This window comes from Plectropomus leopardus, chromosome 13 (genome assembly GCF_008729295.1).
Source record: "Plectropomus leopardus isolate mb chromosome 13, YSFRI_Pleo_2.0, whole genome shotgun sequence".
NCBI classification, from domain to species: domain Eukaryota; kingdom Metazoa; phylum Chordata; class Actinopteri; order Perciformes; family Serranidae; genus Plectropomus; species Plectropomus leopardus.
In genome coordinates, this window is record NC_056475.1 from 24934664 (window position 1) to 24962516 (window position 27853).

Consider the following 27853-nt stretch of genomic DNA (forward strand, 5'->3'; position numbering starts at 1 on the left):
TTGCGAACAAACACTACTTCTGGAATTTAAATGGAAAAAAACAACTTTATATATTTAACGTTACAGCCATGGTTTCAACAGTCCGCACTGTATTTCAGTTTCATCTGAACAAACTATTTACCGTTTGCTTGTAATGTGTGCTTGCCAGGGGCGTGTCTAGGATTTCAGGACATTGGGATCTTTGCTCGGACATGATTAGGGTTGACCGGGGGGGGGGGGGAATCAGGAATTTTTTTTTTTTTTTTTTTTTTTTAAAGAACAAGCTCTATTTTGATGGTTTTCAATGCACTCTGGCACCTTATTCATCCCTGAAAACCTTTTAAATTATTATTTTCCAGATTAATGATAAATTGTGATTAGAACAAAACCAGTAGTCATTAGTAATTAGTATTAAGTACAGAATACTTTACAAAAGATATCATTAAGTATGTATTGACTCAGGGTCCCTGGTGGCTCAATGGATAGAGTGGCACCCCAAATACAGAGCTTGTGTCCTCAACACAGTGGCCACGGGTCCAACTCCAGCCTTGGCCCTTTGCAATAATTTTTTCAGTTACATCTTCAGACAAAAATACAAATCTTAAAGGATGCAATGAGACACAAATAGAATAAAAACACAAATTTAATATACACAAATATTTAAATATGTGTAAACATACAGATGTATGCACATTTTCAGCAGTTCAATGCAAAACAGGAGATTCAAAACTAAAGGATTAATGTAAATTTACAGGCAATTCTAAGATGTCTTTTTTTTCATCTGCCTTATATGAATAGTCAGTATGTGTATGGTAATGTTCAAGACCATGTGATCTCTTTCTCCAGTTTACAGTGAGAATCTGAGGAAATTATTAGGGTTTTGTATCTAACTACAATGTGAATACACTATTTTCCATTAAATCTGAATCCGCCAACCAGGCCAATACACAGAGGTAAAGAAATATCGCAACAATCCATTGAAAGACAAACAAAACAAAGTACTGTATGTGTACTTGCAAATTAGTAGGTTAACCTCAAATAGATACATTCTATTTAACCTTTCCCTAAAATTTCAAGCAAACAGAAACTGCAAATATAAAATGAGCACCGATTCACAATATATTACACATCTGTAATTGTATAATATACAATTCTGATACTATGATAGTTGTCTAAAGAATTCTAAAACTTTGTAATTTAGAATAATTCTATAACTCTTAAACACACAACAGTGGCTCATCAAATAAGTTGGCTTTAAAAAAAAAAAAACAACTGCACACTTGCAAACTGGAAACAAAAACTCAAAACAAAACAAACAACACACACCTTTCTCAACCACTTTTCATTTCCATTATTTTAAAGATTGCAGCTACGGCATGTCTGTTTTCTTAGTTATTATTAGATACTATACAGCGGAGAAAAATAGTCAAGATATATGAGAGATTACATGTTTAATTAAGGTTGAGTCAAACTTTTATGTATGACACTGTGAGTGCTCCCAATATTAAAAAATAATTTTAGATGCAACCATCGATTTGTCAAATTACCACATTTGAGCGGTGCATTACATTGCACCCATTCATTAAAGAGAGGAGAAAAGAAATAACAAACAGCTGGCCATATCTATAGTAACATAATAATTTTCATTTAAAAAGGATTATTTCAGCATCTATGTGAAATAACATGATTAGAAACAATTAATTTACATTTGATTGTCATTACAAAATATCTATAAATCAAAGTCATCTATAAGGTATAAAAGCAGAACACATACATTTCTAAAAAATACCATCACAAAGAAATCTGAGAATGTCGTATATCATTTCTGGCAAGGCCTTTGAACAGTATGAGACGCCAGTTCACATTATACTTTACTGTGTACATATTTTGATATATGGCTACATGCCATGCCAAAGTCTACAGTTTAAAAGTACAGCAGGTAAACACAATATCACTGACACCTTTACAATGTAGCGCAGTCCAATTCAACAGCCCTGCAATAAATGTTGCCTTTACGAAGCGTACGATCTTCAATTTCTGTTCAGACTGCGTCAGAGAGGCACTGATTGGAGCTTATGATCATTTCTAAAAATATGGCTGTAAAATGACCATAGACTGAATTAATGCCTCTGTGACAAAGTGCAGTGTCACTACAGTGTTCAACAGCAACTGACTGCTACAAACATCACAAAGGTAGCATTTTTTTGCAGGGTTATTATATTTCTATCAGTTGGTGTTCATGAAATTGTGTTCACCCCACATGTATATCGGCCTCTATGTATTTACATCAGACAATTTTTGTCTACTGAATGAAAAAGATTAAAGGTATATATTATTCATTTGAATTTCAGTCTGTTATTGTCCCCTCACCATGCACCTGCCGCATAACGTCTGCACTGCTTCAACTTAGTGAGCTAAGTTGTTTTTCAGGGTTTGCCGAACAAAAACAGACATTTCTGCTGCAGTGTGACAAAAGTCCCGTGTGTGAAAATATCAGAATAAAATTCAAATTCAAGCTCTCGCTCTACATTTTAACAAAGTGTTAAAGAGGCAAACGTTGGTGTCACACAAACCATTTCTAGCAGTCCATTTTGCTCCATTACGATTTTCGCAGACAACAGTCATCCACCTTATCTTCTAAGGACTGTGATAACACATTCTCCTCGATGTGTCCAATTTGTTTTAGAACATCGGAACATTGAGAACCTAAAGACAAACAAAAGAGTTACTCAGAAATCAACTATCTTAGAAATAGGAAACAAAATGTTCGATTTTTAGCCTAGACAGATTTTTTTTTAGGACATATTACTGTTTAGACATTCATACATGTAATATTATGTTGACTGTGTTTTCCATTTTGCAAATACAGGCTGTTACATGATTGAAAAAAGAACTAGTGCAGGGGTTTCATAGACATTTCTATGAAAAATTTGAAACATGTTTGCAATTAGGGTTGTACATAGTATGTGCTGTAATTTATATCTATCACTATGATGATGGAGAAAAGTACATATGTTTTAGAGTCAGATTTAAATCCAACAGCAGGTGAGTACTTCATACTCTAAAGATCGAGTTTTGGTGGATTAATGCTGTAACGTGTAATATCTGACTGTATGGACAACAAATTACATTCATAATTGTCTTTCAGTCATTATCATAAGAAAGCCAAGTTTTTTCAAGATAACATGCGTAAATTTTTTTTAACTGTGGGCACTTACATTTACATATTACATTTTTAAAATAAATATATCATTGAACAGCATTATGAGAGGTGTAAAATCCTTACTGAATCATCCATGATAGAAGATGGATCGAAGTAGTCCGGCTTTAGTTCGGTTCTTTCTCTGCGATTCTTCGATGCCGGCTGAAAAATAACAGCTCAGTCAGAACGATGCTCCACAAAATGTAAAAACAAGATATAAAAGGCCATTTGAGCTTCAAAGTCTGGAAAAAAATGCATAGGAAAAGCTGTGCAATCAACTACTGCATGACTGGGGGTCATACAGAAATGAGAAACTTCTAACATTTACTGTAAATATTTGTCCAAGAACTGCCCCAAAGGCTCTGTCTGACTGTATTTGTGTTACACAGAAACCACATGAACAAAGGCAATAATCACTATTGTCATAGCATCAACATATCAGTTAGCAATGTGAAAACATGGTGACAATGTAAAAGGAGATTTATTATAATTTAGTTTCAGCTCAATGTTTAGCAGTCCAGCTTTTTGGGGGGAAAACCCCACCATACGCTAGCTGGTCAACACAGAGCAGCAGAGAGAAACATTAAGTAACTAAAGAGTAAACAAAGGAGCATTCTGCCATCAAAGAGCCGGACATGTATTTCACTCAGGAAGTGGTAGAGACCAAAAACAGCGCTAAACGAGAGTAAATATTAGACTTACATTCTGACTGGAAATTAGCACCGGCCAACGGCCAAATGCTGGTAATATATGCAAGTGGCTGCAAGATTTGCTTCACTCACCAGCCAATACAACAATGATAACCTATTGAGTGGCAGGTGGACAAAAAAGTGAATTTCCAACCTTGCTTAAATGAATGATAATCCTGCTCTGTAACTGCTGAATGTGTGAATAAGGCAATCTCAAAGGGTGATGGTATGTCAGAGCTGTATTTACAATTTGTTTCCCCTGCCCCCAATTTTAATTACCAAATCGATGTCCATCGTGTCAAAATCCATGCCCTCATTGATGTCCTCCAAGCGGTCCTCTGATGACATCATCACGTCCTCCACAATCGGCTCCTCATCATCCTCCATGAGTCCTGAGCCTCGACGACTGAGGAATACACACAGGTATTTGTAAATAGGAAATACGTTTTTCACATACTGTCTATTGTTTAAATGTTATTTCAAAACAACAACAACAACAAAACGATGAGATTTCACAGTTTTTCTCCACTATTCAGGCCTGTGTAATGTACTCTAAAGAGGAGGTCATCTTACATTGCTTGCTGCATGTGATTCCTCATCTTGGCATAGTGCATGCTAACCCGCTCTTGCTGCTGACGGGCTTCAGCTTGTTGCCTCTGTGTCAACATCCAAGTAACCTGGGTACTGTGGGTACAGTGTTCAGTATTATAGCAAAATATGCAGCAGCATTTGCAGATATTAATTCCAAGGTATGGTAAAGGAATAGGTATGGAGAAATATTTCCATACTTGTAGTCAATGGTAGCTTGGTGGTGATGGTGTGGCTGCTGCTGGGGAGGCACAGGTTGATGGGGATGCTGCTCCGTTGGCATGGTGTATGCGGCCGTGTAGCTGTCCTCTGGCCTCATCTTCTTTGGATCCCTCAGTACAGTTGAGGTGAGGTGGGGCGAATGCATCATCACTGGCGTCTGCACATTCTGCTCACGGTTCATCCAAACTGCATCACTGCTGCTGCAGCTGTTCTCTTCTGCAAAAGTAAAGAACTCAGTCAATGTCAGAACTCATTGTGGAAATACACATATATGACTATTTAAAAATCCCCAAAACACTGAAGCATTTCCAACTTTGTAACTGTATTTGCCATTAAGCAATTTCAATGGCAAACTGGTGAAAAGATTTCTATAAATCCAAGAGACGGGGAACAGAGAAATACATCAAACATTAGGTTAGTTTGCAGATTGTCGCATGTTGCAGCTAAATTCATATTGCAATCAAAGTACAATGATGTCAGATTTGCTCACCTTCAGGCAATTTCCTTTTGCTAGCAGCAGCTGGCTTGGGCTTCTTACTCCTGGTGGAGCCTCGACTGCTGATCCCACTGATGACGGACATGGTGTCATCGTCCCCTCCAGCCTGCAAGGAGTTCCTGTATGAGATGAGGGGCAGCCAGCAGTCCTCTCGCTGCAGGGCCATCTGAATGGTCATGAATCGCTCCAGGTACATGTGACTGTACAAGTGTCAGAATACATCAGTTAGGACATTTTTAGAGTTCCTCGTTAGCTCTATGCTTAACATATAAACCACGACACACATCTTACTTACACTGTTCTCTTGTCCTGTCGAATTAGTTTGCTGGAGAACTCACTCAGGATATCCAAAAAAGCTAGATTGAGAGGCGGACTCCCCTGTCCTTGGGGACTAGGTTCCTTAAAAGCAAACTCAATTCCATCCCTAAAACACAAAGGGGAAATAAAGATTTGCCTTGCTCATTAAAACACAGATGTATTGCATGCAGAGCTGTAAACTAAAGCGTTTTGGCTCAGGACTTTTACTTACTTATGTAGCATAGCAATAGCCTCCCTGGTCTTCATCTGATCCAGGCCGAATGTCAATGAAAAGCGTCGGGCGAGCTCTTTTATGCCGCAGAAGGCTGATGTTGAGCGGTCAACGTTAAAGCCAAGTTCAGACAACATCTCGTTGAATAACTGCAAAAGAAAGCAGAAATACACTTTTTTTCCCTCCACAATTCTTCACACATGGTTTCACAGACAGAGAGGTCTAAATCTGGATGTAACGCATGTGAGATCTCTTTTAACTTAAAGTGAGGAAATGTTTTAGATTTTGTTTCATATATTCTAAAAGATTTGCTAACATCTACTCATATATCTAAAAGAGAATTAATTAAAAAAACAACAATAAATATGTTGTCAAATTACAAATTACTGAGTCTCCATCAATGAATCTTACCATTTGCAGGCTCAGTACGAGTGTCTTTGCACATTGTACTTTGTCAATTTGTCTTGTTTTGCTCATCGTTTCCTTGATGATATCTCCATAGTCATTGTAATACTAAGGACAAAAAAGACAGAACACTGTTAACAAAAAGAGCAAGGCAGGGGGAATTTCCTATAATTAATTACAAAAAAGGGGGTTAAACCTACCCTCATATACTGTTTAAATATATCTGCTCCGGTGTTCATTTCCACAACATTGTAAACGATTAATTTGCAATAGGCAGCTAGAAGGTTTCTTCGCTTGTGCAGAGCCTCAATTTTACTGGCCTCCTCATCTTGCTGTCCATCTGGGAAAAAAAAAACAAAAATCATATAAACATTTTTTTTTAAATGATTTGTAGTTTCAAATTTTAGTTTGGTTGGTTGACTGACGCCGACCTGTGCTGTTGTTATCGTCGTCCTGATCAATGAACACTTGATCGAGAATGAAGTTGAGCAGATCTGCCTGCAAAGAGGAGTCTGGCGTAAAGACCAGAGGCTCCAGTTGTTCCCGGCCTGAAGACATAATTTGGTGACTGAAGATCAATAGCAGATCACACAGTATGGTGAAGGCCTGGAATAAACACAACATTTTAGCATTTGTGAGGATTTTCAGTACCACTGAAGAATGGCCAGATAGAAAGGTCTGGAATAAAACGCCCTTTCAGCATCAGCCCACCTGTTCTTTAACTGCGTTATTGATGCTGTTTAGGTAACGCTGACACATTAGGCAGAAAGCTCTCATTTGCTTTCTCAAGGTCATCATATCACCCTAAAAAGAGCAAATTATCGGTTAAACATTTCTGTAAGTGAACAAAGTACAATCCTTACAAATTAAACAGATAACAGTTATGATTGTCAAAGTATTAATACATCTGTATGAATTTAAAAAGTAATATTTCAGCAGGTCAAAAAATAAATACGCTAAAACACAGTATCTCAGTTCAAACCAGCTACCCTTAATGAAAACTGGATTTCAAGAGGGGATTTTGCTACTTACGGCTGTCAATTATTGCCAAAAATCAGTCTTTTGAAAAGTACAATGGCCAAGTATTTTTTTAAGCACCATTTTGCTAAAAAAAAAAAAAATCATTTCATGACTGATATGTAAATACCTTTAATGAACTGCCATCTGAAACCTTCGCCAGATGCCACAGGATGATGTAATGCGTACACTGCATTGCCTGAATCACAATCTGTGGTGGAAGGGGACGAGTAGTTTAGATGAGCCGTACTTTTACTGTTCAAATCAGGCTATGCAGATTATCAGAGAACATGTTTACAAATGCCGCAATAACCTACAAATAACCTAGAGGCTACTTTCTGCTCATCTCACTCTAAGTCAGACATTTGATGGAATTTTAAAAACAAGGATGCACTGCTATGTGTAATTATCTCTTCTTTATGCTCTGCCACTTTTCCTGTGTGCAATTTTTGTCCTGTAAAGAGCTGATTATAAACCTGGTTACTCGTATAAATGGCCAAGATTTCTGTAATAACCTTCCCTGACTACTGAGGCTAAGTGCCTTCTTTACATGATTATCTTACTGAAGAAAGCCAACTGTAACCTGGATACTTAAGCATTGACTGACTGATAATGTTGCTTTAGCATTTTGGGGAAGTTGCTGACAAAGTAATAGAAGACTCTGCTGTTACCTGCTCAGGCATATCCCCGTTCTGCAGACCTGTGTTGAGTAGCCTGTAGTTGCTGGTGAAGAGATCCCACTTCGAGAGGTCATGTGCACTGGAGGGAAAAAGAAAAACGCAAATGATGAATAACACGAAATAACGTAATTCGTGATAAATACATATTTTATTCATTAAATGCCAACCTGAAAATGTTACTACTCCGCTCAACATACATTGAAACCATGAGGAAAAATGTTAACTGCCTTACTTGTGGAAAGCGCTGATCTTCTTCAGTGTAGATAGAACCTGGTAGGCATCATCCTCATCTGGTTCTTCTCCCTAACAAACAAAAGATCATACCTATGAAATCACAGACATTCAAACTTGCCTTGGCACCTGTGGACAAATCTTACAGCACCCACCTCTTGCAGGAAGTCCTCCAGGAGTCTATTGAACTTGTCTACAAGCTCATCGAGAAGCTGGGAGCGGGCGATGTCCACTCGGTTGTAGATGGTGAACTCTTCGTTGCAGAGGAAGTGGTAGGTGGTGGAGCAGGCCTCCAGGACCTCAGTGTCTGTGTGCTTATCCTGGACCTCCCAGATTTGCCGCAACAAGGCGTCCAAATGCTTAAGGAGAAAGAGCACAAAACATCATTTCGCTGACACCGTGTTTAATATAGAAGTTATATAGTCCAGAATAAAATGTAAAAACTGACAAACCTTTTCTAACCGGCCAGTTGTGTAGATGTCAAGATCAAAGTACTTTGGTATTTGTAGCAAATTGGTCACCTTATCAATATCAACGCAGTACTAAGATAAAAAAAGAGGAAGTTGTAAGGTTGAATGGTTATGAATAAAAGCTGTTGTCCAAACATACAAGTCAACAATGACAGTTCTTCAAATCACCTTCGCCAATAACAGAGGCAGTGCAACTGCAAACATCTCTGTGATCCGTGTCCGATCGTCCAACTGTGTCTTCTTCTCCTTTGCAGTCAGGACCTTTTCCATGCACAAAAACCCAACCAAGTTAATGACATAAAATAATTTAAGAAACAAAGCTAATCCAGTCATTGTAACATGCATGGCAACCAGACACTCACCCTCTTCCCCGAGCCTCTGCCTACCGGAGGATGGCATTCACAGGCCTGCCGAATGGCACAGAGCATGATCTCAACCAGAGCCGTCTCCTGGCGATCAGTCAGGGCTAAAATCGCAGACGCAGACAGTTACTGATGATGTAATGAAAAGACTTGCCCAACTACCTGATTACCAAGGTTATTGTTGTTAACTAAAACTAACCCAAAAACTAGGCGGAAAAAAAGACAAAATCATTTGAAAGAAAGGTTGCTTTTTCCTTATACTTGAGTGGAAAATCTGAACCAGTGATTGTCCGAAAGAGAGGATACTTACCTTCCTCTCCCGACATGGGCTCATCCAGCAGCAGGCTGATCATGGTCTCCCAGTCCTTCAGCAGCTCTGACCCACACTCCCACAGGCTGTCCACTAAGTAGGCCCCATGTTCATGCAGCTGTAAAGCATCAAAGGGTTAAATATAAAAAAATGAATAAAAATGAATTACAGTCTTAACACTCAAAAGTAGACGAATAGATTTCTTAAAATGGGCATTTTTTATAACAATAAGCTCGGGGTTAACGTCATGAGACACAAAGGCCAGATTACCTCGCTCTCCAGAAAGAAGAAGACAGTAGTCTTGATGAGGCTGCCATTGAGACTCTGCCTGCCTCTCCGAGGTAATCCCTCCTCCTCAGGCCCTCGATGGCTGAAGAGCCTTCAGTCAGCACAATACAAAAAGCTGTTAAAAATGTCTGGCAAAGGTAGGTGGAACAAATAATGCTCTGCCTGCAGTCTCATGTGGTGTCACACTTTAGGGATCAGGATTCACGCATTTGTGATTTCACAGGATTTTCCTACAAGTTTTCATACAATTATTAAAGTAGCTTTCAGCTGTTTGCATACTTCATGATAATGAAGTTGCAGGTTATATGTATGTTTCACATGTATTTTACCATCATATTTCTATAAGGATAGATTGCTTAGATGCTCTGTTAAAGGGTGGTAGTTGTGTGATGGATTCAACATAACTCCCAATGGATATTTTTGTTTCTACATCAATAGTTTTAATGCAGTATCACACAGTTAACTTAGCGGGCTTGGTTTTTTTTGCTGTGAAACGAGATGAAATTCGGAATCCACTGTGAGCTTATGTGAAACCGAGCTGTATTGTGCCCTAAATGTGCTGGACATACAGTATAATAACCATTTCCATCAACAGCTCAGGTGTTTTAAAAGATTCAAAAGTAACAATAACACTTACTTCTTGAACAAAAATTCTCCAGCTGAAACAGCAATGGGTCGATGCGCAGAGTAAACCAGATGATACACACTCTCACAATCCTCTGCTGTCAGAACCTCATCACTACTCCTGTTAGATGAAATGAACGTCTTCTTAATAATAACAGCAATAACAGTTTAATCTATTAAATGTTTGATCAGCACAGGTAAGTTAAAAGTGTAAAACGATCCGTTTAAAATGTTCTGATACAGGCTTTTGGGATTAAGGGAGAAAGTATAAATATCAGATCTAACAAAATATGGTCATACTCTCCCCATTTTAGACTCAGTAATTGTCATCTCAGCTATAAACAAAAATGAAGCCATCTGTGAGCACTTATGGTCAAAGTTAATGTCTCTAATTTGAGCCAAAATATATGAAATCCCAATCTGCAGAGAGATTTTGTGTTTATTATGTTTACTTTAATGAGTATTTTGTCTTTATAGTCACATTACACAGCTTCATAAAACAAGATCAAACACAGAATGACGCTGTTACTCACTGCAAGACAAGTGTCAGAAGTTTAATGGCTTGTACTGCGACATCATATTCCTTGTCCAGAGTCATAGACACAATGCGGTCCTGTCAATGACAGTAGGTTTATGATTGAGACACAGTATCTTATCTAGATTATCTCCATAACATTAGTTGCCATATTAAACATGGGGACACTGAAGTCAAAATCATGTTATTACTATTTAGTTATCGGCATTTAGAGATGCAACAACTGAGAAGCTTGTAAATTTCCAACACATTTCAATGATGCAGAAAAAGCCTCTAACTACAGCTGTAGTGCTGCAGCTGCTGGCTCACCTTGAAGCGACTTGTGAAGAGCTCCAGTCGTGCGCCGAGCTCTCTGCTGTAGAACAGGCCTTGTAGGGCTGTCAGGCACTTCAATCGCACCTCACCTTGCTGCAGTCACAGTACAAATACAATAATTATTTACCATAATGAATGCCAAAACTCATGCTCTACTTTGACCAATTAAACACGCTTATTATTGTGTACCCCTATAAATAAAATATAATGATTCACGTCAGTAAGAATTATTTTTTTCCATTCCTCTACAAATTAATTTTAAAAAATTAAATTAAAATTAAAAATCTCAATTTGATTGAAGGATGATATGGATGCAATAACATTTAAACATCCAACAGTCATGGGTTCTGCTTTTTTTATACTAATATGGTTGCAATTTTCTTCATGATTCAGGGCAGGTACGCATGTTGCTTTTTGGAGCCTAAAATGAATTGCTTTCACAAAAAACGCAGCAATACACACAGCATGTCATTTGATAAGGTGAAACCGATCACAGCTGGTAGACATTTTGCCTTTCTTCCAAAAATGTCAGTCTATGATTAATATGGGGAGGAAGTTGATAATTTTAATGCAGGGCTACCTAGAGCTTTACATCTGTCCCGGGGACAGTATTTTAGGCCTAAAACACAATTAACGCCTGGAAGAAGATCGGATTTTCACTTGGGAATTCCAGTAAGTAGGCTCTTGGTGCTGCTCAAGGTCTCTAAGCAACATCAGGCACAACCTGCCTCTTCACCCTTGAAAGTTGGCACAGAGTAGGCACAAGTGGCACCCAGCGCCTGCCCTTGAATATGAAAAGATCATATAATTGTACCCTAAAAAAACATCTAAGCACAAGCTCTGAGCATAAATGCTGCTGAAAAAAAGGAAAAATGAAATTTAGCGATAGAAGCTGCTTTTCACAGCAAAAATCTTCCTGTAAAGAGGTTTGACTTTACTGAGACTGATAGGATTGGTTCATCTGATTTAAACTGAGGTTAGAACCTGGTCTGCTAAATTACATTTGGACATGTTTTTGTCACTTTATCTGTTTTTCTTAAGGCAAGGTTAATTTTTTTCTAGAGAAAAAAAGTGACTGTCTGTGAGCTCACCTTGTCATGCATTGTCCAGCCAACATACTTCAGGTAACTATCATTGAGGAAGGCGTCACTGTACAGTTTCATCCACACTCCAATCTCCTCAATACAAATAGCGCGGATTTCTGCAATGGCATCACTGGCCAACACAACAGAAATCATTACATTTAGTCATTTATATAATGCAACATGCCATTTTGTAAACAATCAGCTGTTTAATCTCCAACTAAAATCACATGGACTCATTTTTGTGTTGACATGAATTTCACACTAGAGGGCGCCACAAAGCCAATGAACACTGAGAGGTCCCTGCTTGTTGTGAAAGGACTCAAGTGTGATTAGAGGCTCCTCGGTGAAATCTCACAGTCAACATGCAGAGTGTAAGTCAATCAGGGATTCACTTACCGATATCTGTGAACAAACACTCCTTTGAAAATTGCATTCATCATGTTTTCAATTTCATCTTGATTCTCTTGAAGCTGAAAGATAAACACAAAATGACACTTTTTAAAATATTGACTTGAATATAGCCAAAACAAAAGGCCGTTGTTCTGTGTTGGTTAACCATCCAACACAAAAACTAAAAAGTATGATTTTAAAGACATCTGTTAGCAGTCATTTTATCGATTTTAATGGGAAAGGCTCTAAATATTCTATATGTTCTTACTGTCAAATCTGTTGCGCTGGCTGAAATTACCAACAAATAAGACACAATTAAAAAAATACTAATGCTGTAGATGCCAGCGATGTGTCATCAGAACAGTGCTGTGCAGTGACAAATATAAAAAGGAATGACCGAAGGTATACGCCGGCAGGCACGGACATTTTTAGACAGGATGATATCATAGCTGCCAGCAGGTGATTTTACAATGTTGGTGCAAAAGAGGATAATACTGGACTCTTGCAAGTGAGACAATTTCCTAACAACTACTGAAAGCTACAAGTTACCGTGCCAGAACTAAACCAATAAAATAAAAATCTCTTTAAAAATAAAACAGCCACGGTGACGATGGTTTGGTGAACAGAATGATATTTTGCATGAAGGTTATCTTAGTTATATGTTTTATTTATTTAAATTCCAAGTTAACTTATATGAACTATGATTCCTGGCTAAATGTAAAATATTTTTGCCCTGTTGTGGAGAAAGGCAGACGATTTTTACAGCAGGTCTGAATCACCTGTAAATTTTTTTCACACCTAAGGCCTTGTTCTCATGTACACAAGCAAATCTGAAAATGTATCTTGTTTGTATTTTGTGTTTAGGCCTCTGTCAACATGCAAACTGCATTTAAGATCACTGAAAACTGATCTTTTGTAAAACTGCGTTCAGGGTGAAGATTTTTAGAAACACAGTGTTTTTGACTTCAGAGTGCATGCCATTACCTTCTTTGTGAGGCGTCAGAAATAAGGGCGAAATTTTGTGCAATGGCAGATGTAGCAAAAATAGTTGGATGCTCTAACCTTTTTGGATGTTTTAGCATAAATGTACAGTTACTCTTCCACTATATCTGGGAAGAGAGGCACCACAATGAATTTTTAGTTTTTATTTGTCGGGAGATTTTTTCGTAACAGTGCATGTGTGGACGGGATTTTTCTTTGAGAATGAAGGAGGGAAAAACCCTGTTTTCAATAATACCCATGTTTGTGTGGACTACACCTAAGAGAAATGTATAAATATGTCAAAATTTGGCAAACGGCAAATATTGTATTAAATAATGTGCCACAAAACAATCAACCTGTTTGTACAACTGGTTCTTGCATGAGGACCACTATATATTATATAAGAAGACTCCTAAATGTTATTGTTATTGTAAACAGTAAGAACACAAAGTGCTATTTATCATCCATCAGACAGTGCAAAGTCCATACAAATAGACATAAAGATATATCAATTTACAGAATAAATAATAAACACATGTATATAAAAGAATGCAAATGAATGCAGTTGTGATATGTCAGTAATGAAACTACAGACAGACCCAATATTTGAGAGAAACATAGATACCTCTTTACGCTTCTGTAACAGGAGCTCCAGCCTGTCATTGGCTCTTTTTGCTACGACCTTGTTCCTCTCCGCCTCATACTGTCTCTGCGTGTTGTCCATATTGATGCTCAGGTTGAGAGCGACGTTTACCAAGGCTGTCATCAACTTCATGGCTGCAGACAATGACAAAGTTCAGATACGCACCCGAAGGAATAGCGGTTTCTGCACAATAACGGCATGAGCGTGCAGAGAGGAACAGAGCAGAAAAGCAGAACACCAAAGTGAAACGCGCACATTCAAACTAACCTGCTAATGTGCTTGTATGTCTGAACGCCCTGACTTGTGAGTCAGACAGGCCGGTGAGGAGCGAGATGATTGTGTCCATCATATACTCGTCATAGATGATGCTGTACTGACACTGACGCACGAGGACCGCAATGAAGTCACAGAAGCTTATCCTGAATTTCTTCCACTGTGGTCCCGACAGAGTTAATGGATAGTCACCGCTGTCCTGTTTGATTACAGCAGAGACAATCAGATTCAGGTCAGGAGGATTACATCTATTTCCCTTCGTGTCAGCCACATTACAAACATATCCCATGCTGGAATCTGATAATGGCAAATATTTTATGAATATGCTCTACTAATTATTATAGATAGATGTAAAAAATACAGCCTGTATCACCTCATCAAACTCTTCTGTCATTTTTCGGATGATTTCAGAGTTTTGCATATGTCTGAACATCTCTCCACTCACAGCACCTGTGTGGAGAAGCAAACAACAGCAGCAAAGTTCAGCATATTTATTTGCTTTCAGGCACTCGACCCGCCAGATATTCAGAAGCATCGTGTCAGATACTTACCTTTACAGCCGGAGCACTGAATGAAGAAGTTGATTAAGTCCAAGAGAGCAATGTCCCTGTCGTGTTTGTATGCCTCGATCCAGTCATCAATAACAGACTAGAAAATAAAATATGACCATGACAAAGACAACTTTTTAAAAAAAAAAAAAAAATCAAAATATCATGTTTGGGATGATGATGTTGCCCCAAAACAATTTAATCTCAAAACTAGAATCACTGCCTCACGATTGTATATACATGATATTTAGTAAAGGCCAGAAGAGCGTTTTTGCAGAACAATAGGATGTCACAGTGAAGTTGCAATTTGACGTTTTGGATATAAAATGTAATTATTTTATCCTATTAGATATTATTGTCATAATTGTCATATGAATTCCTGATTTATGGCCAAAAACATGTTTTGTGACATTACAGTGACATCACAAAAGTTCATTCTTTAGTGTGAATGGACGTTTGTGCCACATTTGCATTCTTGATATATAACATTGATGAGAATGAGATGGATACAAGGTCACAGTGATCTTAACCTTTGAACACCAAGTTTTTATCATTACACCACTGAAATTAACTTGAGGTGTTCGTAAGATAACATGTTCACAAGATTGAGAGACAAGGTCACAATGACTTTGACCCTTGATAGCCAAAACTTAATCACTTCATTGTTGAGTCCAAGTGTATGTTTGTGCCAAATTTAGAGATATTACCTCAAGGTGTTCTTGAGACATTATGTCCGCAAGAAAGAGACAGACAAGGTCACAGTAACTTTGACCTTTTACCATCAAAATATAATCAGTTCATCCTTGACTCAAAGTGGATGTTTGTGCCAAATTTGAAAATATTCTCTCAAGGGGTTCCCAGAATATGGCCTTTTACAAGAATGAGACAGTGGAGGTCACAGTGACCTTGACGTTTGACCTTTAACTAACAAAATTTTAAAAAGTTCATTATCAAGTCCAAGTGAACGTTTAAGCCAGAGCTAAAGAAAGTCCCTGAAGGCATTCCTGAGGGAATTTCTTATTGCATTCACAAGTATGGGACAGACGAACAAAAAAATCCAAAAACATAATGCCTCCAGCCACAATTATTGCCAATACGGAGGCATGAAAATGGAACCCATAGCTACCACACCAGTCAAATTATTATCAGACCAACACAACAATGAAAAAAAAGATGAAGAAACTACAACACAAGACACCACACTAATGTGTACCCACCTGTGTGGCACTCTTCCCCATTTTAACCACCTCAAACAGGGTCATATTCTCCATCCCGTTCTCCTGATGATGGCCATTCACCCTGCCAACACCGGGGGCCCGCCCTGCTCCGCCACCTTTGGCCTTGTCTCCAAACGCCTTCTTCCCCTTCTTGGCTGCCTGTTGGGAAGAAAGATTATGAACAGAGGATAAAAGTGTGTTATTGTGTTATCATAACTCTAAACACAGTGCATGTGCATTAAATGTGCGTGTAGACGGAACAGCTTATCAAGTTGCCAGTAATTGAAAAGCTGTCTCAGTGTGGGACTGAATTACATCACAGACATTTGATGCACTGACACAGGAATAATTTATTTTCCAATCAAACACAGCTGCTGCATAACATCACACTGTTTCTACTCTGTGTCAGTCCTGTGATGCACTGGGAACCAGTCCAGGGTGTTTCATTGCCTTCCACCAAATGCATGTTGAAATTGGCTCAAGCCTCCCTAATTACACATGCATGTAAACAGAAAATAATTAAATGACGATCAAAGGTCCGAAAAACATACCATGCCCTTTCCCGTCTTTGCATTTTTGCCATCAGGATCCTCAAGGTCAGTATCTGAAGACAACTGCGATTCTGCCTCTCTGTGCACAACCAGATTAAGTCATTAAAACCATGAAACAGACCTCAAACATAACATTTAAGTTCCTCAGGAGAACATGACAGTGCCCATGCATACATACAAAGAAACATTCAAAGACAGGTTTAATTTGAGAGTATAATGTCTGTAATGCTCTGCTTACTGAGGAAATTGAAACTCTGTGTGCAAATCCTGCGCTGCTATCATTTCTGTAACATTTTCTGGATCTGCTGAGTGGGTGCTTCTACTGCCCTGGACCCAAAAGCGAGGAGGTATCTGCACCTGGAAAATAAGACATATGAGAATAGTTTATTGATAAACAACAATGAAAACACTGCAAGAACTCACAAAAAACCACACCACATTTTACCTAAAAAAAAGCGCATACAACATTCAGGATCAGGGACAAAGACAACATATATGTTTCTACTGGCAGAGAGAGAACATGAAGCTCTAAGATGCACCAGTCAAACACTTCAGTCAGTGTCTATGTGTCTACAACATGATGACGATGAACGTGCAGATATTGAACATTTGATAAAATCCAAGACAAAAAGATGGCGTTTTTTGTGGCTCATTTAATCATAATTACAATAATCGCCTCAATTACACTGATAGCAAACCATTACAAGTTTTATGAGTCATGTACTTGTATACATGCGAAATTACGTTTTTAACAACTATATTGTGTATCCCAATCAATGCATGGTAGTAGCGGTCGAGGAACTTGGTAAATACTTATGTAAGTGGCATATAAGCGGCTCTAAATTGTAAATTCCTGCTCATAACCTCACAACTTTTTGCTTTACAAGCTTTCCTAAATGTACACCTTAACTAGGACACTGTTTACCACTGTTCAGTGTGTCTCACCAAAATAAATATTAACTATTAAAGCCAGGCACAATGGGTGCATTTGCAATGCCTAAAAAAAGCACAGATATAGATAACACAAGTGTGAATTCCAAATAGCTGCAACCTCCATGCCAAATTTCAGCCCGCCAGGGCAAAAAAAACTGTAGCCGCCAAAGGGTGGGGACATTTCTGTGACCTGACCAACAGACAGAGTAAGCTGTCGAGGTGCAGCTAAAATGAATGATGGCTTAATTTCCATTTAGGTGCTCCAGTTTCAGGGTCTTGGTATTGTGCATGTTGGCTCACTGTTACACTGTCATGGCTTACTGAGGCACCCGAATAGACTGGAGCTATTATTTAATTTTTTTTTTCACTAACACCTGTGCTTGCCCTTTTGTCAACTGTGAAAAAGGCCAAACGACAGCAAATTTAGCACAGTCAATGTTAATTATCAAGAATTTGTTTAAGTTAATTATCAATCAAATCTGATGGTTCCATATTCTCGGATGTCAAGATTTGCTGTATTTGTCTGTTGTGGATCAACATTTTTCAAAATTCTCTGACATTCTGTAGATGGAACAATTAATTAATCTCAACTGATTTACAAATATATATATATATATATATTATTCCTAAATACAAATCTAATTCGATCACACAGCTTGTTCATAGCTCTCCTCAACAAACAAGCCTTTGTTGAAGCCTTGATGGGGGTGTTTTTCTTAGTCATTTCACTGACTCGCTGCAAATCTCAGCTCTACAGTTTTACAAACCGAGAACTCCTAAATCCTGCTTTTATCTCTCACTGTGCAGATAATTCCAAGCTTAAAAGTCAGCTATTTATAAATAAATTGCACTGTTGGAAACACAGACAAAATATTTTTAATCAACTTTTCTGTCATCCTCAGAATCACAAAATTCTAGTTTTCTATGCACTTAGTGCTGAATAAATGTAATCAATCAGTTAATGAACATTATGATGACTGATATTACTTCTGCCAGATAATTAGCCGTTTGTCATTCAGTGAATAAAATACCAAATATGTGCTAGTTAATACATCACATACATGAGGATTTTATGTATTTTCTGCATGTCTTAATTAATTTTATATAACTGCTAATTTAACAGTCGGGGTTTATTGACTGACACTCAAATACGCAAGATAAACACATTATTTTGGGCTCTGGTAACACATTATGGGATTCAATCAGAGTTGACAACTTTAAAAAGCAAAAGTGGTGGAGTCAATGCTTGCAAAATTACCCTCTACTGATAAAGTGACCAATTAAGTTTAATCACCAGATTTGGACGAGCAATACAAAGAGGCGACTGACAGAAATAACCAGTACAGATATGGTACAGTGGCACAGCAAATTATTTAATAGTGTATGACTACTTGCAGCTGAGCAATCAAAAATAATTTAATGATTATATCAAAATCATGTCTTTTTTTCTTTATTTTTTTACTGTAAGTCCTGCATACAGAGCATGATATATCAGAATTGTGTTTAACTGCCACACTCACAAATGTGTTTTAATCCAACTGTTAGACCTGTATTGAACTCTTGACCCAAAGGTGATCACTAATTCCACTGAGCGAGACAGGTGGGCGGTTTTCTCAAGCTAAAATTGTCCATTTACCATTCACTGGGTGGTAATCTGACAAAGAAGTAGGACATCTTTACTGAAACCAACACTTGATTCGCAACTGATGTGACTGACATAAATGAGCTAAAGACAGCATGCAGAAAGCTGCAGACATGATGAATCATTTTCTGGGCCACACCACACTGCACTGTCAGGGATGTGTGTGTGTGGTCTTCTAAACCACCGGAAACCCATGAATGCTTGACCCTGGGAAACATCTTTTCGTTTTGTTAAACAAATTCCTTGCGCTGACTGAAGTTATTTTTAGTTTAGGAAATGCCCAACTCCTCCAAAGGTGCCTGTAAGACATTGTGGAGAGGACTAACCCAGCTCTTCACACATACTTCTGCAGGTCAGGCGCAGGAAAAGTTCATTAACTAAGTGCATGAACCTGATATGATTAGTATTTTCTATAAGGTTTTGGGGTCGACAGATTATTAGCCCGGCCGATTATCGGCGCAGATATTTGGCATTTTGCTGATTATCTGTTATCCATTTAATTTTAATGATCACCAACAAATTTAATCAATTAAAAAGTGCAAAGAAAGTGTCAGCATGGCAGGACCTTTTACTTTGTTAAACCAAAGAGAGCTATTTTTATTTATTCATTTTTATTTAAATTTTAACTAAGGTTTATAAAAAATTAAAGAAAAAGTTGCTGGGAACTTGCTGTGTATGAAAGTGTGTGTTTTGATTAAATATTTGCTAAAGGTTTGTGTTGGAATTTGTTATATTACAAAGTTGAAATTCATTTTATTGTAAATGCATACTGGTTCCATATGTCGCTTATTGGTCCAGTTAACTATGAATAATCAGTATGGGCCCTGAAAAAAACAATATCGGTCGAACCCTTACAGGGTTATTATGCAATTAAACTGGACGAATAACGTAAGGGGTATAAATACACACTGGTGATTCGCAATTCAATGACTTCCCGTTACAACAGATAATGTCAGAGAAGGGAAATCTGTGGGGGCGTGTTTACACAACACTAGCACACAGTAACTGAAGCTGACGATCCCGAAGTGCAATGTAAACATGACACGGCTGTCTTTGTCCCGAGCAGACGAGGGCTCAGACTCCAAAGACCATAAATACGAGCACGTAACGTTACTGGATTCAATGTGGCGTTACGGTACTTTCTTGGAGAAGTACTGTAATAGAAGTATTTCTGTCAGGTGGTTGTTTTAGGAAACTCTGCATATAAAGCAAGTCATATTGTTGCAAAACAGTTCTGACACGCGCAGTTGTATAACTTTACTTCCGAACTACAAACGCAGCTGCAGATGTTGGTGTATCTGGTGATTCCTATCCACTCTCATCTCTTCCTGACGTGCCGTCTTTGCTACGACGGCCGAGCTGCTCTCTGGCTAATACGAGCTAACCTGACTGGTGTGCATGTTAGCCGCTATATTACCCAGTTAGCTACCTTTAGACCCTGTCACTGGCCACGTTATTCGCACCGAACAGCTAGCTTTACGATTAGGATTTCTATTTGGATGTCAATGGCTACATTTTCAGCATTGGATTAGTTGCTGTCTTGCCTAGCATTGTCGTTAGCTGTAACGTTAGTTGGCTAACGGGACCACTTCTAAACAGCAGCTGGAATGCTACTTCTCCATTATTAATCACCTCAATTTAAATTTATTCTGATAAAGTCATAATCCTGCGTTATTGTCTCCTGTTAACACTACCGCCAAGTACCTGTTCAGCTAGCTAATATAGCAGCATCAATGACAAACTCCCTGGATGTTAACATTAGCTATCCGCCATTTTACGTTACAACTTACCTCGTTTTAAATCAAACGCGGATTGAGACCAAATGATCCTAACGTTGCGAGCTTTGCAAAGAGGATGCTTTCGTTAACTTGCTGCACAAACTGTCATTTTCCAAAGGTGAAAACTGATAGTTTTAATTTCTAGCTCACGCTAAGAAGCTCCTCGGTGGCTAACCTAGCAAGGTTCAGTTTGTATTTTCGTTGTTGTGCATGTAGCACACACACCACCTGTCGGCCGCTCCCTGAACCGCATGTTAGAGAGGCCACATCATGTCAGGGCAAGACTCCTCTTCAGCGCGTTTATGGAGTCTCTCTGCTGGAAAATATCCACTTCAAGCAATAGCATCCAAGTCTGAAATTAATCTGCGTGTCTGTAAGTGGAGAGGTAATTTAATATCGAGGACTCTGTATCACAAATGTGCTTTCATGTTGCATGTGAAATTATACATGTCAAATTTACCTGCAATTAGAGACTGTACTTTATTTATCAGAGTCGGGGGTGGATGGAGTGTGACTTTTTCTTTTTAGGTACATAACATGACCCTGCCTTCAGTAACTAGGGAAAGTGCACAACACATGACCACAAATAATCATAATTCACAGTTTCTGGTTATGATAAATGCTGGGATTTGGGATATATCAAAAAACATAACTCCCCCAGAGCATAATAAATGTAATGAAGTGCCTCCCTAGTTTTGCACCAACCAGCATAAATAGCAAACAGTCCCTTAAGAGGAAAGTACAGATTCAATAGAGATCTAATGTTAAGTTTGGAAAAAGATGGGCTAACTAATAACCTGACACTATCAAGAAGCAAAAACAAAAGTATACTTAAAATATTATTTTTGGAAACTAACATCAATACATTGCAGCATACTAATTTACATCTTAAATACTTGGGTCAGTTTGATAATGTGGGCACATTTTTTTACCTTGATTGCTGGCACTTGCCTGACACCCTTGAGGAAAACAAACAAACAAACAAACAACAATTAAACAAACAAACAAACAAACCCTGCAGACAGGCTAAAATCATAGAAACCTTCTGATGCACACAGATGCATAAAAGCTCCGGTTCCCGACCCCCACTAGGGCTTGCCAAAACTTTGTGGAGGTCAAAAGGCCATCTTGATTGAAAGGGTGCAAAAAAAACTTTTAAAACATTCAAAGTAGGCCTACATCTCAGCATTTCATTCATTTCTCTAAGGAAAAACTCAATTCAATTTTTATTTTTAAAGTTTAGATTCTTATTTCAGATATAATGTTTCAAAAATCTCCTGGACTTGACCTGAACCTATATTCACAGAACCCTCACTGCCTGCTAAACAGCCTCATCCTGCACTATAAAAGTACACAGTTAAAACAACCAAAGAGATAACTGAACTATGGCCAAGTATCAGGCAAAGAAAACAGTATTTTTATTATTATTATTATTATTATTATTATTATTATTAAAAGAAGAATATTAAGTATGTATGATTGTTTAGAACCATAATATAGACAGGTAATTAATTAAAAGTAATTATTAAAAGTTCCTAAAAGCCAGGAAACTGATCTCTGATGTAATATATTCACAGTAAGCTGCTCAAACTGTACCAAATCACTCTTTTTACACAAACTTCCTACAGTTATTGTGCTCACTTTTTGGGTTAATTGTGCAGTTTATCAGTTGTTATGTACTGTTATTGTTACGAATTGAATCTGAAATATGCATTAAATATGTCAGGGATCACTGATCTACTCTGATAGAGAGGAACTCCCTTAAAGAAAAAAGTTTGGGACCACAGTTTTAAAGAATATGCTAAAAGGTTGCTGACTCAGCAGATTAGAACCTTCAAGAATTGATTCTTGGGCCACTTGGGGGCAGCAAATGTCAGACTTTACTAACAGCACTCAAATTATTAAGTTCATGTGATATATTAATGCCCTGTGTGGTACACTTTGCTTAATGGATATTTCTAGATTACAAAATGCACAGGAAGGACCAACTGAGTTTGGAATGGTTTGCAGTGTCTTGATGCAAAACTTTCTTGTTCAAAAGCTGCACAAAGTCCAGTCAAAAGACTTCATCAGGAAATAATCATCCAAGAAAAAACTCCTGTTCACACCTTTGACAGCTTTGACATTTTATTGTTCCATTAATCATATCTTACAGGTTTTTGTAAGCAGTACCAACTTGAAAAGCCACCAAACTGTTAGTAATTATGACTACTTCTATAACCCATGTCACATCGCCCTTCTTTACATCAAAGTGTATGTATACAGGATGATCCATTCAAAGCCATATCTTCATAGGGGAGTGGAAGATTGAAACAGATGTGATGTAGTGCAGTGTCACACGAAAAACTCGAGTCACACATTTAAACAAAGCAGAGAGGAGTCTAAAGTTCTGGCAGGCCACACTTGGATAGGGGTTTGATTTTCTGCTGGCGAGGTTTCATCTACATGAACTCATTCATGAAGCTATGGACTGTCCCCTCAGGCGTCTCCTCCAAGGGCTGTCCCACACAAAAGGAGGGCACCACCAGGAGATCAGGATCCTTGATCTCGGTTTCAACCTCTGTAAGGCTGCGAGAAAGTTATACAAAAATAACATGAAGATTTGTAAAGGACCATCATTAAGACCATCAGTAAGATACTAGAAAGTTGCATAAACATCTCTAGAGTGTGAATTACTCCAAGCATTAAAAAAACAGCAACACACAAACACCAACCTGACAAAGAATGATGACGTATCGTGGAAGTAGAAAGTGCACACAGGCAAACATCCCATGGTTACAGTCATGGAGTAGTGGCCTGAAAAAGAAAAGACAGAAAACATAATAAACTCTGGCATGTATTACCAACCCTGCGTCCTCATATGAGGACATTACATTTTGGGATTGCAGGACCTTATACTTAGTACCTTATACCTCATCTCTAGACACTTTTATGTGCCATCTAGTGGTAGCAAAAGCATGATACACTAATTCATATAAAAGCAAGACGGCAGCCAAATCATTCTATTGCTGATCTTGACACAAAAAAAGATCCAATGTTTTCGTTGAAACCGTTTGTTTTTTTTATGCTTAGTGATATTTTCTGTTTCTATAAACAAAAAGGACATTCCTAGCTTGGAGTTTGGAGCAGTGCAAATTAAAACAGGGTTGAAAAAAAAAAACACAAGACTTTTTGATATGTTGCATTATTTGCCATTTCGTTTTTACACAGCCAGGTTCAGGCAATGGAATGACCATTTCTGAACAGTTTTATACTTGAGCAGTGATCCCTAAGCCACAGAATTACAAAACATCAAATGTTTCATTATTTGCAATTTTGCACAACAATTTTCAGGCAAATAAATAGGTTTATACTTAATCATACAGTTTTGACTATTAAAGATACACCAGATGCCCTCTTGTGAGATCGTTGGGGGTTTGTAGTTTGTTTTATTTATCAGGTCTTACTTATCCCAAATAGGTAGGAGCAATTCAAAATGCATACCAAACCAAAGCTCAGTTCTCAGGAGGTTTTACCTATTATTTTTTATAGCCTGTCTCACCTTTCGAGTCTGTTGTTGATCCTGTCCATACACTGGTTTTCAGTCCTTCCCCTTCAATGGATGGACTCCCATGGTATACCGTGGCCATAAACGTGGCATCATCAGGGATATCTAGAGGGTGCTGGGTGCACTGCAATGCTTTTTTCTCACAGCTCTGGTTTTTGCTGTCGATCTCATAGAATATCCCCTGCCAGATGTAGATACAAATTCATTTATCAAGATGCACAACAGCATCAAGTGAACAGTGAAAAAACAGAACGTACTTACCTCTTCGAAAAACATCAGCAGATCCAGACCCAGTGATGTGTTCGTGGGGTGGCTCTCGTTTGATCTGAACCTCAGTTTCTTGCCCATTGAATCATAAGTGAATGCCCCATATCCTTTCACTTCACCCTTTAGGGCTAACTAATTTCACATTAAGAAAAAAAATCAACACATTGTTTAAAAGTGCTATAAAAAGTACCACAAGAACTATTTGTCTTGAAAGCCACATTTAAAAACTCACCACAGTCATGAACCCTGTCATATTGGGGGAATCTGAAAGAAAATGGGGTAGTTAGATGGGTCTTATGCACACAAAATATCAAAAATTAGACACATTTTTAATAATTATAGGCAAACTGTAGACTTTTTTTTGCTGTTAACGCAAATAGGAAATGTCTTATAAGCTACCTATCACACAGACAACTCAAAACCAAATCACAAAATGACAGAACTGCGAATTCTTACGACAAGGCTGATGGTGGTGGGGATCTGCATGAGTGGTGGCAGTCAGGCACATGAGGACGAAGAGTGTTACGGCCGCGTACATTTTCCTGGTCCAGAGGGAGTCACACAGTAAAGTTCGAGATGGCAAAAACAACCCTTAGCGCATCTACCTTCCAGCAAAGTTAATGCTGCTTTTATAGGGATAAAACCCGGCGCAGCCAATACGTATTGCGTAAAAAGGCCCCAGGACTTCAAACATCAAGCTGTCTAAACAAATTAGACCCAGCTGGTGGTGACCCGATAAAACAAATTTCTTAAGCTATCTTTTCTTTTGTGATTATGCAGCTGTCCTCAAATGGTTTTGAGCATTGTTTATCTCTGCGCCTTTCAGAGGGTCATGTGTAAACAGGAGGTCAAGTGAGGACGATGGATGATCATCAAGGCTCTTTGAGGGAAATCGAGGAGTTTCTAAATAATGTTTCTGGCTTTTATTAACTATTAGTGATAACAGTGTCCCAATCACATATGGTTAAGTGGTATGCACTGTAGACTTACAGTTTAACACCTAGATTAACATGAATTCAGCAGTCTGTCAGAAACTTTCTTTTGACTTCCTGTTCTATAATGGCAACAGACGCACCCCTCATGTCACTTTCGGTTCAAACAACTACTTCTTCTACACTTGAAGTTTGTTGAGGCTGGAATGGATGTAGGTCTCCAAAAATCCTTAAATATCTCCTCTAGCAAAAGCATAGATTTTGTTTCAACATTAGGAGGGGCACATATGAAATGGGGGATTTGGGGTTCTCCACCAGAAAATGTTTAAAATAGGTAGGTGTCCATTACAGATTTGTGCAAAACTTAAGCGATATTTTCGTAATGGCGATAAAACACAATTGCGAGATGACTGCGTTTCGACTGAATGATGTTATGTGACTTTTCTCGCAATGTTACGAGACTTCTCCTCTCATGATAACATTCCAAGAAGCATGGCGATGGAGGTTCAAAACATTAGCAGCTTCATTTCTATTGCAGCCTCCGCACTAGCCGTCATTGTCTTCAATCGAAGGCAATGTAGGCGTGTTATATGGGCAATAATGGAAAGGCAAGCCCTTTATAAGAGGGAGCGGCCAAGTTTGCAATGACGTGTGCAATAACACCTCTTGCAGCGCCGGCCTCATCATGTCCGAAGGAGCCAGTTCATACTGACAAGCGCATAACCATAGCATCATGCGACCTATAAAAGCAAAATGAGTTTCCATCACAGTTTGCGAAATATGGCTTTTTTCAAATCAAATGAAATACCACCTCATTAAAAAAAATTTTTTTGCAATAAATGGGAATTTTTTCAATTTTTCATTAAACAGATTTTTTATTTGCATTTTCAGTTTGCACAATTTGAGGGTTAATGGAAACCTGCCAAATGTTAAAATGTTGGCTTAATTTTCTGCTTTCTGGTGGATGCCTTCTCTGATTACATTTAAGGTGTAAATGTCTTGGTTTGTCAAAGTACTCTCTTGCTGCCTTAATGTTTTAATTTGGGGTGATGGTTAGGGAGGGATGCACATGTCCTATATATTGAGGGGGATCACTCCCAAAATCTATGCCATCCAGAAAAACATCTAAAATACTCTGCTTTGTATAGTTACTCGGGCCACAAATTCTCTACAAAGACAGTGACCTTTTAAACCATAATTTTAAAATTCCTTATCTGTCAATGAAAAATCTAGAATGACAATACAAATAATGTCCATTTTACAAGTCTAACTAGACGCAAGATGTCTCAGTGTATGTGCCCTGCAGACTTTCAATTTCCAAATCACACTTGCTTTGTTGAGAACTATACCATGATTGGCTACCAAAGTAGTTGTGATGTCATAAAATGATCCCATACATACACGTCTTAAACACAGATCCAAGGTGAACACAGAGACACTTTTCTCCTTCAGCAGATTAATGTAAAGAAACAGCCTTCTGGTATCGAAGGACAAACATCCTGGTGAAGTAACAATTATCAAAACGCATTTCAAGAGAGACTTTAAATTTGATTCATGGCCCACCTGAAATCTACACCTATAGTTGTATGCATAGAGCTTCACTGTGTTACAGTGAACACATTTTAAAAACCCCAGTAAAAAGCTATACAATAGGCTGAAGAGTGTTAGCCAGCAGTGAATTAGGACGGCCTCCTAAAACACCCTAGCTCTTTCTTTTATTAAAGTGATCCAAACTAAATAGAAAGCCTGGGGAGTTTATAACAGGTCATCTACACAAGCCAGATCAAAAATGTGTTGTTGTTACGCCTACACTTTGTGCAGCTGTCTTTTGTTCTTCTGCGTGTCAAAATGTCCCAGTTGTGTGCTTTAAAGCTAAACAACTCAGTGTCAGACAGGTGAAAAACAGCAATCACTTGTTTATTCCATGTGTGCTACATCTCTGTTAGTCTGACATGACCTCAGATGATCTAACACTTATTCTGTCTGCTGGAAAAATATATGTGTATTACATTTTTAACTACTTGCAGTTTGTATTATGTGATCCATTTTATGATAGTGAGCAGGTTCTTCATTGGATCCTAAAAGGCTGCATTAATACACATTGTAATTTTCTTTAAAAATAAA

General features: G+C 38.2%; 2 protein-coding genes across 2 annotated transcripts; both read right to left on the reverse strand.

The window, feature by feature from the left end:
- Positions 1-604: 604 nt before the first annotated feature.
- stag2a (stromal antigen 2a) lies at positions 605-21170 on the reverse strand. Its single transcript, XM_042498887.1, has 34 exons — positions 20996-21170; positions 16869-16987; positions 16631-16709; positions 16080-16238; positions 14866-14962; positions 14688-14764; positions 14309-14513; positions 14024-14175; positions 12424-12497; positions 12034-12157; positions 10937-11035; positions 10626-10705; positions 10106-10213; positions 9451-9559; positions 9181-9298; positions 8871-8974; positions 8677-8769; positions 8491-8580; positions 8194-8397; positions 8040-8110; positions 7799-7886; positions 7258-7338; positions 6822-6914; positions 6542-6716; positions 6311-6450; positions 6117-6218; positions 5706-5854; positions 5472-5600; positions 5171-5376; positions 4659-4896; positions 4444-4554; positions 4150-4276; positions 3266-3343; positions 605-2685 (listed from the first exon to the last, which is right to left on the reverse strand). Exons 2-34 carry the CDS (start codon positions 16910-16912, stop codon positions 2662-2664), a joined length of 3828 nt encoding a protein of 1275 aa, XP_042354821.1. The 5' UTR covers positions 16913-16987; positions 20996-21170; the 3' UTR covers positions 605-2661.
- Positions 21171-23402: 2232 nt separating this feature from the next.
- epd (ependymin) lies at positions 23403-25399 on the reverse strand. The gene is made up of 6 exons (XM_042498676.1): positions 25254-25399; positions 25030-25061; positions 24792-24929; positions 24525-24711; positions 23698-23779; positions 23403-23551 (listed from the first exon to the last, which is right to left on the reverse strand). The coding sequence occupies exons 1-6, from the start codon at positions 25333-25335 to the stop codon at positions 23425-23427; spliced, it is 648 nt and encodes a 215-aa protein (XP_042354610.1). The 5' UTR covers positions 25336-25399; the 3' UTR covers positions 23403-23424.
- Positions 25400-27853: the final 2454 nt, after the last annotated feature.

What these genes read in the sequence shown, in the direction of transcription:
- stag2a (XM_042498887.1), bottom strand. Translation starts at nt 16,912, where the DNA reads ATGATAGCAGCGCAGGATTTGCACACAGAGTTTCAATTTCCTCA. An exon ending in TCTTCACAAGTCGCTTCAAG is followed by an intron (nt 10,706 to 10,936) that starts GTGAGCCAGCAG and finishes TGTCATTGACAG; the next exon opens with GACCGCATTGTGTCTATGAC. An exon ending in GCAGAGGCTCGGGGAAGAGG is followed by an intron (nt 8,770 to 8,870) that starts GTGAGTGTCTGG and finishes TGCATGGAAAAG; the next exon opens with GTCCTGACTGCAAAGGAGAA.
- epd (XM_042498676.1), bottom strand. Translation starts at nt 25,335, where the DNA reads ATGTACGCGGCCGTAACACTCTTCGTCCTCATGTGCCTGACTGCCACC. An exon ending in CCACCACCATCAGCCTTGTC is followed by an intron (nt 25,062 to 25,253) that starts GTAAGAATTCGC and finishes ATTTTCTTTCAG; the next exon opens with ATTCCCCCAATATGACAGGG. An exon ending in TGACAGGGTTCATGACTGTG is followed by an intron (nt 24,930 to 25,029) that starts GTGAGTTTTTAA and finishes ATGTGAAATTAG; the next exon opens with TTAGCCCTAAAGGGTGAAGT.